Source organism: Hemitrygon akajei, chromosome 23 (assembly GCF_048418815.1).
Source record: "Hemitrygon akajei chromosome 23, sHemAka1.3, whole genome shotgun sequence".
In the NCBI taxonomy this organism is placed as follows: Eukaryota; Metazoa; Chordata; class Chondrichthyes; order Myliobatiformes; family Dasyatidae; genus Hemitrygon; species Hemitrygon akajei.
Genome location: NC_133146.1, coordinates 10,800,885 through 10,814,572, shown reverse-complemented (window position 1 = coordinate 10,814,572; position 13,688 = coordinate 10,800,885). Strand labels below are relative to the sequence as shown.

Genomic DNA, 13,688 nt, shown 5'->3' with positions numbered 1-13,688 from the left:
AGCCGGCAATCAAAAGATGTTTGGTCTTCTTTTGATGTTTTGGTTTGGAATGCTGCTGTTGTTCACTTCAAGTGTTTGCGCGATTTTTTTTTCTTTCTCTTGCGTTGGCCTTTTATTTCTTATTTTTATTCTTTTTTTATCTTTAATTGAGTTCTTTTGAGTTTCTTGCTTTGTGGCTACCTGCGAGCAAGCAAATCTTATGCTTGTATAATTTATACATTCTTTGAAAAGGAATTTTGCATCTTGAATCTTGAATTTGTCAAATGTACATTGAACACACAGTGACATTACACAAACGACTAACATAATGAAGGGTTGTACTGAGGACACCTTGCAAGTGTCACCACACTTTCAGCACTAACGTAGCATGCCCACAACTCACTAACCCTAACTGTATGTCTTGGAATATGAGAGGAAACCGGAACACGTGGAGGAAACCCATGTGATCATGGGGATGATGTGCAAATTCCTTACAGATTGAACCCGAATGATGATTACTAACACTGTAAAGCAATGTGCTAACTGCTATACTAACTTGGGCAAGACTATCTCCCTGAGTTTAGTCAATATCTTCAACAGGTGATGCCTTTACAAATTTGCTTTGAACACAGAGCCTCTATGAATGTATGTCTCAGCCGTGGCTCAGTGGATGACAGGTGACTCATATTTTCATCTCATCCTCAGGAAACATCAGAGGCTCCACCTGGGGGAGCTGTGAGATTTAACCTTAGCTCCTTAGGGTAATCTTTGAACAGCTAGTGTCCTCATTACTGATCCTCCCTTAAGCATCTGCTCTAGGAAAAAATGAGTCAGTCATACATCTTATGGAGAGTAGTTGGACTACAGCTGAGGATGACAGTTGTTCCACCTTTTACTGAAAATTCACTTCATACAGTCATAGAGCAATACAGACCAGACACAGGCCCTTTGCCCTAGTGAGTCCATGCTGGCCACAGTGCCCACCCAATTACTCCTAATTTCCTGCATTCACTCCCTATCCCTCTAATGGGCCCTCTATGCACCTATTCAAGTGCTTCTTAAATGATATTGTAACTCTCAACCACTTCCTCTGACAGCTTGTTCCATATACTCAGCAGCCTCTGCATGAGAAGGTTGCTCCTCAGGCCATTTCCCCTCTCACTCTAATCTGTGCTCTCTACACTCATGACTGTGTGGCCAGGCACAGCTCAAACACCATCTGTAAATTTGCTGACGACACTATTGGAAGAGTTTCAGGTGTGACGAGGAGGTGTACAGGGGTGATATAGCTCAGCTGGTTGAGCGGTGTTACAGCAGCAACCTTGCACTCAGTGTCAGTAAGACTAAGAAATTGATTGTGGGCTTCAGAAAGCGGAAGTCAAGGGAATACACACCAGTCCTCATTGAGGGATCAGCAGTAGAAAAGCTGAGCAGATTCAAGTTCTTGGGTGTCCACATCTCTGGAGATCTATCCTGAGTCCAACATATCAATGCAGCGACAGAGAAGGCCCAATAGTGCTGTATTTTATTAGGAATTTGAAGAGTCTTGGCATGTCACTAAAGACTGACAAATTTCTACAGATATACCGTGAAGAGCATTCCAACTGGTTGTATCTCTGTCTGGTATGGAGGGGCCATGGCACAGGATTGGAAAAAGCTGCATGAAGTTGTAAACTCAGCCAGTTCCATCATAGGCACTAGCCTCCTAGCACTGACATCTTCAAAAGGCAGTGCCTCAAAAATACGCCTCCATCACCCTGGACGTGCCCTCTTCTCATTGCTACCATCAAGGAGGAGCTACAGGAGCCTAAAGAAACACACTCAACATTTTAGGAACAGCTTCTTCCCCTCCTGCATTCACCTCTATCCCTCTACTGGGCCCTCTGTGCACTTATCCAAGTGCTTCTTAAATGATATTGTAACTTTTCTGAATGGACAATGACCCCATCAAAACTAGCTCACTATTTTTCTTTCTTGTTTGCTATCTTTTTGCATTGCTTAATATAATTTATATATCTATTGTAATTTATAGTTTTTAAAAATATGCATTGAATCACACTGCTGCCACAAAACAGCATATTGCCAATGATTTTGATTCACTCTCTTTCTTCTACATATTAAGAATAAACGCCTAACCTAGCCAACCTCTCCCTATAAATCAGGCCCTCTAGTCCTGGCAGCATCCTCATAAATCTTCTCTATACTCTGCAGTTTAACCATGCCTTTCCTATAACAGAGTGATCAAAACTGTGCGCAGTACTCCAAGTGCAGCTTCACCTACGCAACCACAACATAATGTCTCAATTCCTTCTGGTGTCATGAAGTGATTGAGGTCTAAAAGAGTTGATGTACAAGTGCATCTCCCTTTCTTATTTCAGACTCTGATTCATTTATTTATCACATATATTGAAACATACAGCAAAATGTATCATTTGTGTTAACAACCAGCATATCCTCAGGATGTGCTGGGTGCAGCCTGCAGTGCTGCTAGACATTTTGCCAATATAGCATGCCCGGAATGTTCAACAGAACAACACAAGCAGCAGCAGCAACAACAATAAAAACACTCTCACATACACCTCCAAACCCAGGGCAGGCTGCCTCCGGGCCTCTGGTGGACTCGTGAATTCTCAGACATCCGGCCTCCAACTTACTCAGACCCAGGTCTTCGCTCTTCCAGTCTTCTGATCATCCTTTACGCTTAAACCTCATGTGTATCATTCCTAGGAGTTTTCAATGATGGAACTGTAATCTCCAGGCCTCAACCTCTGTACTCACCAACTCGCCTACTAGGGTCACTAGTCTTTGTGCGTCCTGCACACACCGACCTCTGATCCCAATATCCGTCTACATATGTCCTTTTGGAACACATCCATGCCACTGGCCTTCGAACTCTCCCTCATTCTTGACCCTAAACGTTGTCCTGGCCCCTAATTCCCATCTCTTGTTCTCAAAACAGACTGTCTGCACAGTCTGTGGAGTAGGATTTGAACCCACAATCCATTGATTCAGAAAGTACATGGACAGTCCCTCACTGGGCTCATTCACTTCCCCCAGGTCGTGAGATTACTAAACTCCCTGACACCACCCGAGTCTCAACAGGTTTGAAGTGCCAGTAGTGTTATACTCCTTATTTCTTAGCTTGTGTCCTAACGCACATTAATTTATTTGTGGCAATATTACTTTGTGAATTACAGCATAAATACTGTGTTGTGCACTTTAGTTCAGAGAAACATTGTTTCATTTGGCTGTATACACGTGTATGGTTGAATGATAATAAGCTTGAACTGTCTGGTATGGGTTGGGGGGCTACTGCACAGGACCAAAAGAAGCTACAGAAAGTTGTAAAATGAGTCAGCTCCATCATGGATACTAGCCTCTGTAGTATCCAAGACATCATAAAGGAGTGGTGCCTCAGAAAGGTGGCTCCATTATAAAGGACGTCACCCAGGACATGCCCTTTTCTCCTTGCTACTTTATGGACATATATTTTATTGTGTTTTTTATCATTATTATTGTGTTTTTTATCCTGTGCTTTTTTGTGCTGTATTTTTTGTAACAATTATTTTGTTCTCCTTTACACTTTAAAGTCGCCCCCCCCCCCCACCTTTTTGAGAATCGCAAGATCGCTATTATTTCGGGTCTGATACCCAGGAAATGAGAGAGATACACATCATGTCAGTGATGAGAGAGACAACGCAGAATACACAAGGTGGAATGTCTCCTATTTGACAAAGAGAGTGATTACTGCTATTGTCTCTTGAAGGAAGAATTGTGTATTGAGTACTGTACTATTCATTGAAACCCCTCGGGGCAGCCCGAGTGGTCTGGTTGAGGGATTGCATCATCCCAACCTGATTGACATCTGAGACCCCGTGAGTGAGGATAAAAGGAGGGTCTGGGGAACACCCCTCAGACGCACCAGGAGAAACGCTAGAAATCCAGTGACAGCGTTTTATAGCGAACACCGGTGAGAGCTCGTGTGCGTCCTCCCTTGCCTGGGTGGCGGGCTCATCACGGAAAAACGGTTTAGCTAAAGGAGAGGTCATACTTGAACGGCCACAACAACAAGACACCGACGGATGAAAATCATAAAGGAAGGTTGGCAAAAACAATAGCGGTAACTGTTCCCATTCTTCTATCTCTCTCTGTCTCCAACAATTGCAACACAGCGACAAACAAACACTGGAGCCTGTGTTAACTGAAACGAACTTTATATTTCCATCAGACAATTCATAATCCCCTAGACAACGATAGAGCTTATTTCTTATTGATGATTATTATACCCGCACTTTTAGGTTTAGTATTGATGACGTATATTATCTGTATATTTGCATTGATATTATTTTTGTGTATTTTTACTAATAAATACTGTTAAAAATAGTATCATCAGACTCCAACGGACGTCTCTATCTTTGCTGGTAAGACACCCAGTTACGGGGTTCGTAACACATGTATGGAGATGCCAATGCACAAGATCAGATAAAACTGCAGAGGATTTTAAACTCATCCAGCTCCATCATTGGAATCTAACCTCCCCACCGCCATGGACATCTTCAAAAGGCAATGCCTCAAGAAGGCGCATCCATCACTAAGGACCTCCACCATATAGGACGTGCCCCCTTCTCATTACTACCGTTAGGATGGAGGAACAGGAGCCGAAAGACCCCACACTCAAATGTTTTCGATGCAGCTTCTTCCCCTGCACCATCAGGTTTCTGAGCAGTTATGAGCCTGCGAACGCTATCTCACTATTTTGCTCTGATTTTGCACTCTTTATTTATCTTTGAATATTTCTTATTATAATTTGTAATTTTTTAATGTATTGCACTGTACTGCTGCCACAATAGAAATTTCATGACTTGTATCAGTGATAATAAACCTAATACTTGGAAGTAATTATGTGTTGTCATCTGAAAATATTTGACCTCTATCTATCTAATTGCTTTCCAGGTATCTCGACGCTGGCCTCCTCCCCTGATAAGGCCATAGATTATCTCCGTCCTCTCCTGCGATATGCAGCTGACTACATCCCTGTCGTGAAGCACAAAGAAACACAGTTGTACATCCTTTGCACAGCAGGCATGAGGCTCCTACCAGAAAGGTACAGGGATTGAATTTGGGAGGATTTCACTGCACTGCACGATGAGGTGGATGCCAGGAGATTTGGAGGGATGTAGCAAGATTGAGTGATTGGACGTGACAGATGGAATACTATCCACCTTGGAGTTTAAAACACATTAAAGAGGAGTGTTTTTTCATTGGTGAGTGAATGGATGGTTCTGGTGGTCAGAAGAATCTAGTTCTTGTACAAGGTTACAAAGTTAACATGTATCAGAAATCAGTTAGGAAGGAAAGCGATTCAATAGCCGCTTTTTCAACACAGTTTTAGTACTGGAGAGTCCTGCCTCACTTAGTGTTTGAGACTGCATCTGAAATAAATTGGCCCATTATTATCACAAACTAAAGTACAGTGAAAAACTTTGCATGTCACCCATACAGATCATGTAATCATATCAGTATTGAAGTAGTACAAGGGAAACGCAGTACAGGTTGAACACCCCTTATCCAAAATGCTTGGCACTGGAATTAGAAGATTTTTCAGATACAAAACTTTTGCAGGGCTTTATAAGGTAATACAGAGTTAATATTTATACTATCTTGTCAAAAACCATGTGTCACAGACTCAAAATAGAAGGTTAGCCACTCAGGACAGAGTTGAGATTAAATTCATCTACCCAGGAAACCACCCCTTCTATTCTCTCTCACCCTCATCACTTCCCTCTAGTCCCCTCCACTTCCCTTTCTTCCATGGTCCCGTGTTCCCTTCTATTAGATTCATTCATGGGAGCCCTCCTGCAGGATTCCCTGAAGGTTGATTTGCAAGTTGAGTTGGTGATGAGGAGGGCAAATGCAACACTGGCATTCATTTCGAGAGGACTGGAATATAAAACCAAAGATGTAATGTTGAGGCTTTATAAAGCACTGGTGAGGCCTCACTTGGAGTATTGTGTGCAGTTTGGGCCCCTATCTAAGCAATAATGAGAGAGTTGAAAGGAGGTTCACAAAAATGATTCAGGGAATGAAAGGTGTATTGAATGAGGAGCGTTTGATGACTCTGGGGCAGTACTCACTGGAGTTTAGAAGAATGAGAGGTGACCTCATTGAAACCTATCAAATTTGAATGGTCTGAAAGTGTAGTGGGACAGATTTCATGCACATGTTAAGCTGTGATCACAGATACCCTCCCCAGGACATACTACACTCAAGGCAAAGATGCACTTTGCTCTACCAGGGAGTTCCAAGTGCAGTCATACCCAACTGTGCGTGGGTGTACACACCAGCAGGGAATTCAAAGTGCAATGATACTGAGAAAATAGCAAAGTCCAGAGTACAAAATTTACCTGTAAAATCTCTTTGGGAGTGTAAAATCCCAGACTTATCCTAGTGTAGGCTGCAAGAGATTTGGTCCTAAGTTATAAAGGGAGAATTTGCCAAGAGGGCTCTTTGGTTTCCATGGTTGCTGTTGAAGGGAAATCACATTGGAATTCAAATGTCTTGCATCTCTTTAGCCAACAGAACGCCATTCTCCAGAACCTTTATGTTAATGTGCCAGTGGAATTTGACTTCCTGTTTTCGGAGTCGCATGCAGAAGTGATATCTGGTAAACAAGAAGGTGTGTATCAAACATTCATATCTATAGAGCACAGAAACAGTTCTTTTGCCCCAACTCATCCATACCTACCAAGGTGTCTTACTTGAGTTAATCCCGTTTGCCTGCATTTGGCCTATATGCCTCAAAACTTTGCCAGCCATTAACCATAAACACTGTGCTACCCAGTGCCACCAGTTCCTTTTTGTCCCCCACCCTCTGTGTGGGAAGGTTTGCCTCTCATGTCTCCTTTAAATCTTTCCCCTCTCCTCTTAGATCCATGCCCTGTAGTTTTATGCTCCTCGACCCTGCAACCATCCACCTTACCTGCACCCATTCGTGCAAAACAGAGGAGTGCAGATGTTAGAAATCTGAAATAAAAAAGATCCATGCCTTCAGTAGATTGAGCATATCTCTAGAAGGGAAAATAATTGACATTTCTGGTCGAAGACCCTTCAGAACAGGTGTGTGTAATGGAGCACCAACAACACAGTATCTGTCTGTCAGCAGTATTGTGCATTCTATATCCAAGTTTCTCATCAGAATAACCCAAAAGAGCAATTGACAACTTCAGAATTAGAATCAGAATCAGTTTACTGTCACTGACACGTCATGAAATTTGTTGTTTTGTGGCAGTGCTACAGTGCAATATGTGAAATATAAATTACAATAAGAAATATGAAATGTGTGTGTGTACATATATATGAACTTGTAAATCTGGCAAATCATTGACTTACAAATCTTGTACATCTTATTTTTAAGGTAACTTTTTATATTCTCTTTTAATATCTGTGTATCTGTGCACTTGTAATGCTACTGTGACGCTGTAATTTCCTTTGGGATCAATAAAGTATGTATGTATCTATCTAAATACAAGGAGAGGTCAGTCATAGGGGAAAGAGCAGAATCGATTGAAACAAACCAGCTGAACAGCAATAATAAAGGCTGGTGAATAGCAAAAGATGTGTGTGAGGGAGTTGTGCGCTGGGGCAGCTATGTGAGGAGAGAGGGAAATACTGGAAATGGAGGCTGGAGGCCCAGAAGTGGCCTGTCCTGGATTGAGGGAACTGTCTGTAGGTGTGAATGGATGGGTGAGTACTTGGGAGGGAGTAAAGGGACTTGTTTTCCTGTTGTTGTTTTGTTGCTGTTCTGCTGAACATTGTGGGCATGTGTTGGCGCCAGAATGTGTGGCAACGCTTGCGGACTGCCCCCAGCACATCCTCAGGTTATTTTAGTTCACTGTATGTTTTGATGTGCGTGTGATTAAATTAAATCTGAATCTGAGTTACAAGGCCAGAGTAGCTCATTTATCAGAAAGTCCAGTGTCAAGACCGGAAGGGTGCAATGTTTCAAGATGGATGGCGTGGAGCTCTTTCTCAAGCTTATGTTGAGCTTTTTTGGACTAGTTCATGCAGAAAGGAGAAATAAAGTGACGTTCTGGGGTCACCGATACCAGTTGAACAGAGGTGTTACACAAAATGGTTGCCAATGTAACCATCACTGTAAATGACACGTACGCCTGTTACAGAGTCAGGCTTTTCCCAAGTTCTTCCAAACTGAACTGTAGATGTGTCCTGTGTCTATTTCATTGGCCAGTGATGAAGTCACAGTATTTTATCGCTGTTGGCTTGGTCAATTGCATCCGTCACAAGCAAATTGTGGAGGATGAAATCAGGTTGGTTTATCTCCCATGTTGCCTCCTCCCCTACCTACTGGAGACCCAGTTTTATTCTTCATTGCTTAGACAGCACCATCAGATTGATGGTGCCCCGAAGTTAGTGCAGGTACGGGCTGACAGTACTGCATCCACTTGTTATTCAGCATTGATCAGCTGAGGTGGTAATGTGGAGGATAACTCCGTGCCCATGAGAGTTCATGGGATGTAGACTCAATGCGGAGGATGCACAGAACTACTCCAGTCCACTAGTGTTTCACTCTGGTGATCACACTAATGGGGCAGGATGTTCTCAGGGATTACGATGCAGGAATCTGGCATGGCATCTGCCTGTGAGTTATGCTTCCACAGTGTGGGACACTAGTCCCCAGATATTTGTAACTATAAGGTCGGCCAGACATAGAAATTTCATCTCATCCAGTGTTATTCCTGTGAAGTCCACTCTGCTCTCCTATCAAATTCCTCCAGCTTCAGGCTGTCACCTCCCAGCTTCTCACTTCATCCCTCCTCCTCCACCCACCTACCTTTCCCCTCACCTGGCTTTATCTATCACCTTCTAGTTTGTATTGCTTCCTCTTTCTCCTCCCCACCCCCCCACCCACTTTCCAGTCCTGAAAAAGTAGCTTGGCCCAAAATGTCACCTATTTATTCATTTCCATAGATGTTGCCTGACAAGCTGAGTTCCTCAAGCAGATTGTACGTTGCTGTCGAGTTGTCCACTGTTTTATCCCTTTTCTGCCTCGGGTGAATAATTTGCCAAACTATAACTAATGGCTTTCTTGGCCAATTCAGAGGGTAGCCAAATATCATCTCTCTTCCAATAGATCGGGACTGTCATGCTAGGCAGACCATATTAAGAAACTTAATTAAATATATTCAGATTAATAAATTAGATATCGATGACCTACTCCTTAGTCTGCTCTTGCCCTCTTGTGAAGCATTCCCACCATTGGGACATCCCATGCACCACTCATCTTCAGACCATGCCACTCAGGGACTTGTACTAATACTTTTGTAACTGTACGTGCCATTGTTACTGTGCGTGCTGTGTGCAACAGTATGTACTGTGTTATGCACTTTGGCTCCAGAGGAACATTGTTTCATTTACTGTATGTATGCGTATGGTTGAATGACAATTAAACTTGAAGATGACTAATTTCTGCATTGCCCCAAGAGAGCTGTTGGTGTATCTCCATTAACAGGGTGAGGTGTGGTTTGGAGGGGAGCAACGCAAGATGTGGCTCTATCGGAGTGTTTCCCCTTCATACCTGTTAGCTTGAGTTGTACTCGTGTTTCTTGATGTTGCACTCCATCACATGTTGCCTTGATGTAAGGGGCAGTCAATGTTCACCTCGCCTCTAGAGTTCAGCTTCTGTGACAACCTGGTAGTTTATGGTCACTTTTGCTGGAGTTTCATCTCAAGTTCTGTTTTACTTAATTCACTGCATGATAAGAACAGGAAGGCAGATTACTATCTGAATGGTGTCAAGTTAGGAAAAGGGGAAGTACAACGAGATCTAGGTGTCCTTGTTCATCAGTCACTGAAAGTAAGCATGCAGGTACAGCAGGCAGTGAAGAAAGCTAATGGCATGTTGGCCTTCATAACAAGGGGAGTTGAGTATAGGAGCAAAGAGGTCCTCCTGCAGTTGTACAGGGCCCTGGTGAGACCACACCTGGAGTATTGTGTGCAGTTTTGGTCTCCAAATTTGAGGAAGGACATTCTTGCTATTGAGGGAGTGCAGTGTAGGTTCACGAGGTTAATTCCCGGGATGGCGGGACTGTCATATGTTGAAAGATTGGAGCGAACTGGGCTTGTATACACTGGAATTTAGAAGGATGAGAGGGGATCTGATTGAAACGATTAAGATTATTAAGGGATTGGACACACTAGAGGCAGGAAACATGTCCCCGATGTTGGGGGAGTCCAGAACCAGAGGCCACAGTTTAAGAATAAGGGGTAGGCCATTTAGAATAGAGTTGAGGAAAAACTTTTTCACCCAGAGAGTTGTGGATCTATGGAATGCTCTGCCTCAGAAGGCAGTGGAGGCCAATTCTCTGGATGCTTTCAAGAAAGAGTTAGATAGAGCTCTTAAAGATAGCGGAGTCAAGGGATATGGGGAGAGGGCAGGAACGGGGTACTGATTGTGGATGATCAGCCATGATCACAGTGTGAATGGTGGTGCTGGCTCAAAGGGCCAAATGGCCTACTCCTGCACCTATTGTCTATTGTCTATAATAATAAACCAGTTCCAATTCGTCTACTGATCTAGTTTCCGCTGTTTCCTTTACCGGTTCTCTCTGGTTGGTTTCAGGTGATGATGCATTGGTTGCTGTGACCGTGTCCAGCAATCAAGGTTCTGTGATTCGCAAACGGACTGTCAGCATATTGGACATGGGTGGTGCTTCACTTCAAATTGCTTACGAGGTGACGAATCCTGTAGTCTTTGACTCACTGAAGCAGGTCAGCATCAAAATTTAATTGCTTTTAACATTATTTATTAAGGGTAAATCTACACTACAAGCAACCCCTGTGTTACCTCTGGTCAGTTTATGAAAATTTGTCCTTAAAGTAATCACAAATTCATAAAACTTGTCCTTGTAGAATAACCCAAAAACTTAAGATGTAGAATAAAATTTCCTCTCATAGAATTTGTGTGTGGGAAAATAAGTAAATAAACCACATTTTTTTACAGTTTAGATTTTGTTTCATCTTCATGTACTGAAATTATAACTCAGCCCATTTCCCAGGAAAAGAGCGCCCACATAACATGAAGCTCACCTGTAATTAGGAACTGAGCATCCAAGCCAGGAGGATTTTATGAAACAATTTTCTCCAGACAATTTCAGCATAAATGTAAACTCAGAAACTTACAATAGAAAACTGGTAATTACTGTGACCATAACTGTTCATTTCCTGCCACTGTCTATAAGGACGTTCTCTGCATGACTGCATGGGTTTCCTGCCTGTAAGGAGTTTGTACGTTCTCACTGTGACCGCATGTGTTTCCTGTCTATGAGGAGTTTGTACGTTCTCACTGTGACCGCATGGGTTTCCTGTCTATGAGGAATTTGTACGTTCTCACTGTGACTGTTTCAAAGCTTGCAGAGAAATTTAGGCCAGTTAGAAGAGTGGGCTGAACGATGGCAGATGGAGTTTAATGCTGAAAAGTGTGAGGTGATACATTTTGGTAGGAATAATCCATATAGGACATATATGGTAAATGGTAGGGCATTGAAGAATACAGTAGAACAGGGTGATCTAGGAATAATGGTGCATAGTTCCCTGAAGGTGGAACCTCATGTTGATAGGGTGGTGAAGAAAGCTTTTGGTATGCTGGCCTTTATAAATCAGAGCATTGAGTATAGGAGTTGGGATGTAATGTTAAAATTGTACAAGGCATTGGTAAGGCCGAATTTGGAGTATTGTGTACAGTTCTGGTTACCGAATTATAGGAAAGATGTCAACAAAATAGAGAGAGTACAGAGGAGATTTACTAGAATGTTACCTGGGTTTCAGCACCTAAGTTACAGAGAAAGGTTGAACAAGTTAGGTCTTTATTCTTTGGAGTGTAGAAGGTTGAGGGGGGAATTGATAGAGGTATTTAAAATTATGAGGGGGATAGATAGAGTTGACGTGGATAGGCTTTTTCCATTGAAGAGTAGGGGAGATTCAAACAAGAGGACATGAGTTGAGACTTTGGGGGCAAAAGTTTAAGGGTAACATGAGGGGGAATTTCTTTACTTAGAGAGTGGTAGCTGTGTGGAATGAGCTTCCAGTAGAAGTGGTGGAGGCAGGTTCGGTGTTGTCATTTAAAGCAAAATTGGATAGGCATATGGACAGGAAAGGAATGGAGGGTCATGGGCTGAGTGCAGGTCAGTGGAACTAGGTGAGAGTTAGCGTTCGGCACGGACTAGAAGGGCCTAGATGGCCTGTTTCCGTGCTGTAATTGTCATGTGGTTATATGGTTATTTAAATAGCACATTTAAAAACAACCGACATTGACCGAAGTGCTGTACAGATCAGAGCAGATTGCTAAAATCACAAATACAAGAAACACAGACATAACCAACAAGGCAAACAGCTTATAGGCACAAAAGGAACAACACAAGGGCCTAGGCACAAGCCAAAAATCAGCCACATCAGGAGGATTCAAACTCTAGTGAAAAAAGTAAGTTTTGAGCCTGGATTTAAAAGAGCTGATGGAGGGGAATGTTGTTCCACAGTCTAGGGGCTACAATAGCAAAGGTACGGTCACCCCTGAGCTTAAGATTAGATCGCGGGACAGCCAGGAGCCCAAAGTCAGCTGACTTGAGGGACCTGGTGGTAGAATAAGGGGTTAGAAGGTCTGTGATGTAAGGGGGGGCAGCCCACTTAGGGCTTTATAAACAAACAGGAGAATCTTAAAATCAATTCTGAACTACACTGGCAGCCAGTGGAGGGAGGCCAGGATAGGAGTAATATTGTCCCTCTTCCAGGAGCCTGGCTGCGGCATTCTGGACCAGTTGCAGTTAGGACAGGGACGACTGACTAATCCCAGTATACAGGAAGTTGGAATAGTCCAACAAGGCATTCAGCCCACAATGTCATACTGTACTGATATTGATGCCAATTTATACAAAATGTTCTCCTGCATATCATCCATAACCCTCCAACCCCTTCATGTTCATGTCTCTACCTAAAAGCCTCATAAGTTCCACCAAACTTTCTTTGGAACTAATTAATATCACTGCTGAGTGTCTGATTTTGTTTCAGATCTCCAGCATCTGGAAGTTCTTTTTCAAAACAAAAATCACTAAGTTGCTAGAAATTTGGGGGGAAATGATCAGAAAATACTGAAAGCACTCAGCAGGTTAGGCTTTATCTGTGAAGAGGGAGGCAGACTTGATGTCTGAGGCCCTGTTGAAAGTGAGCTCTGATTCTCCTTGCTACATCCTGCATGACTGGCTGAATGCTCCCAGCAAATTTCATTTTAATCATAAGACTTCCAAGCTATTTGTGAAATCCTCTCTGTGAATTGTTGCTTGTTTATTATATCTTTATTTTATCCTTAAAATCTGCCTCTTATTAAAAATTATCCCAGTACCTGCAGTTGTACAGGGCCCTGGTGAGACCACACCTGGAGTATTGCGTTCAGTTTTGGTCTCCAAATTTAAGGAAGGACATTCTTGCTATTGAGGGAGTACAGCGTAGGTTCACGAGGTTGATTCTCGGGATGGCGGGACTGTCATATGTTGAAAGGTTGGAGCCACTGGGCTTGTATACACTGGAATTTAGAAGGATGAGAGGGGATCTGATTGACTTTTTTCCATGGCCAACCCGAGTGCCCTAATTGGGTGGCAATGGAGTTGAGCTCCACTAAAGAATTATCTATCTCTGCACTT

At 42.8% G+C, this 13,688-nt stretch overlaps 1 protein-coding gene across 1 annotated transcript in view; it reads left to right on the top strand.

Annotated features, from left to right (window-relative positions):
• The window catches only part of LOC140715315 (nucleoside-triphosphatase ntp-1-like), a 312,264-nt gene that overhangs the window by 129,663 nt on the left and 168,913 nt on the right, over nucleotides 1–13,688 (top strand). The window contains exons 2-3 of the mRNA XM_073027352.1: nucleotides 4,933–5,083; nucleotides 6,552–6,655. Of these exons, the coding sequence (XP_072883453.1) occupies nucleotides 4,933–5,083; nucleotides 6,552–6,655 (255 nt within the window). The remainder of the gene's footprint in view (nucleotides 1–4,932; nucleotides 5,084–6,551; nucleotides 6,656–13,688) is intronic.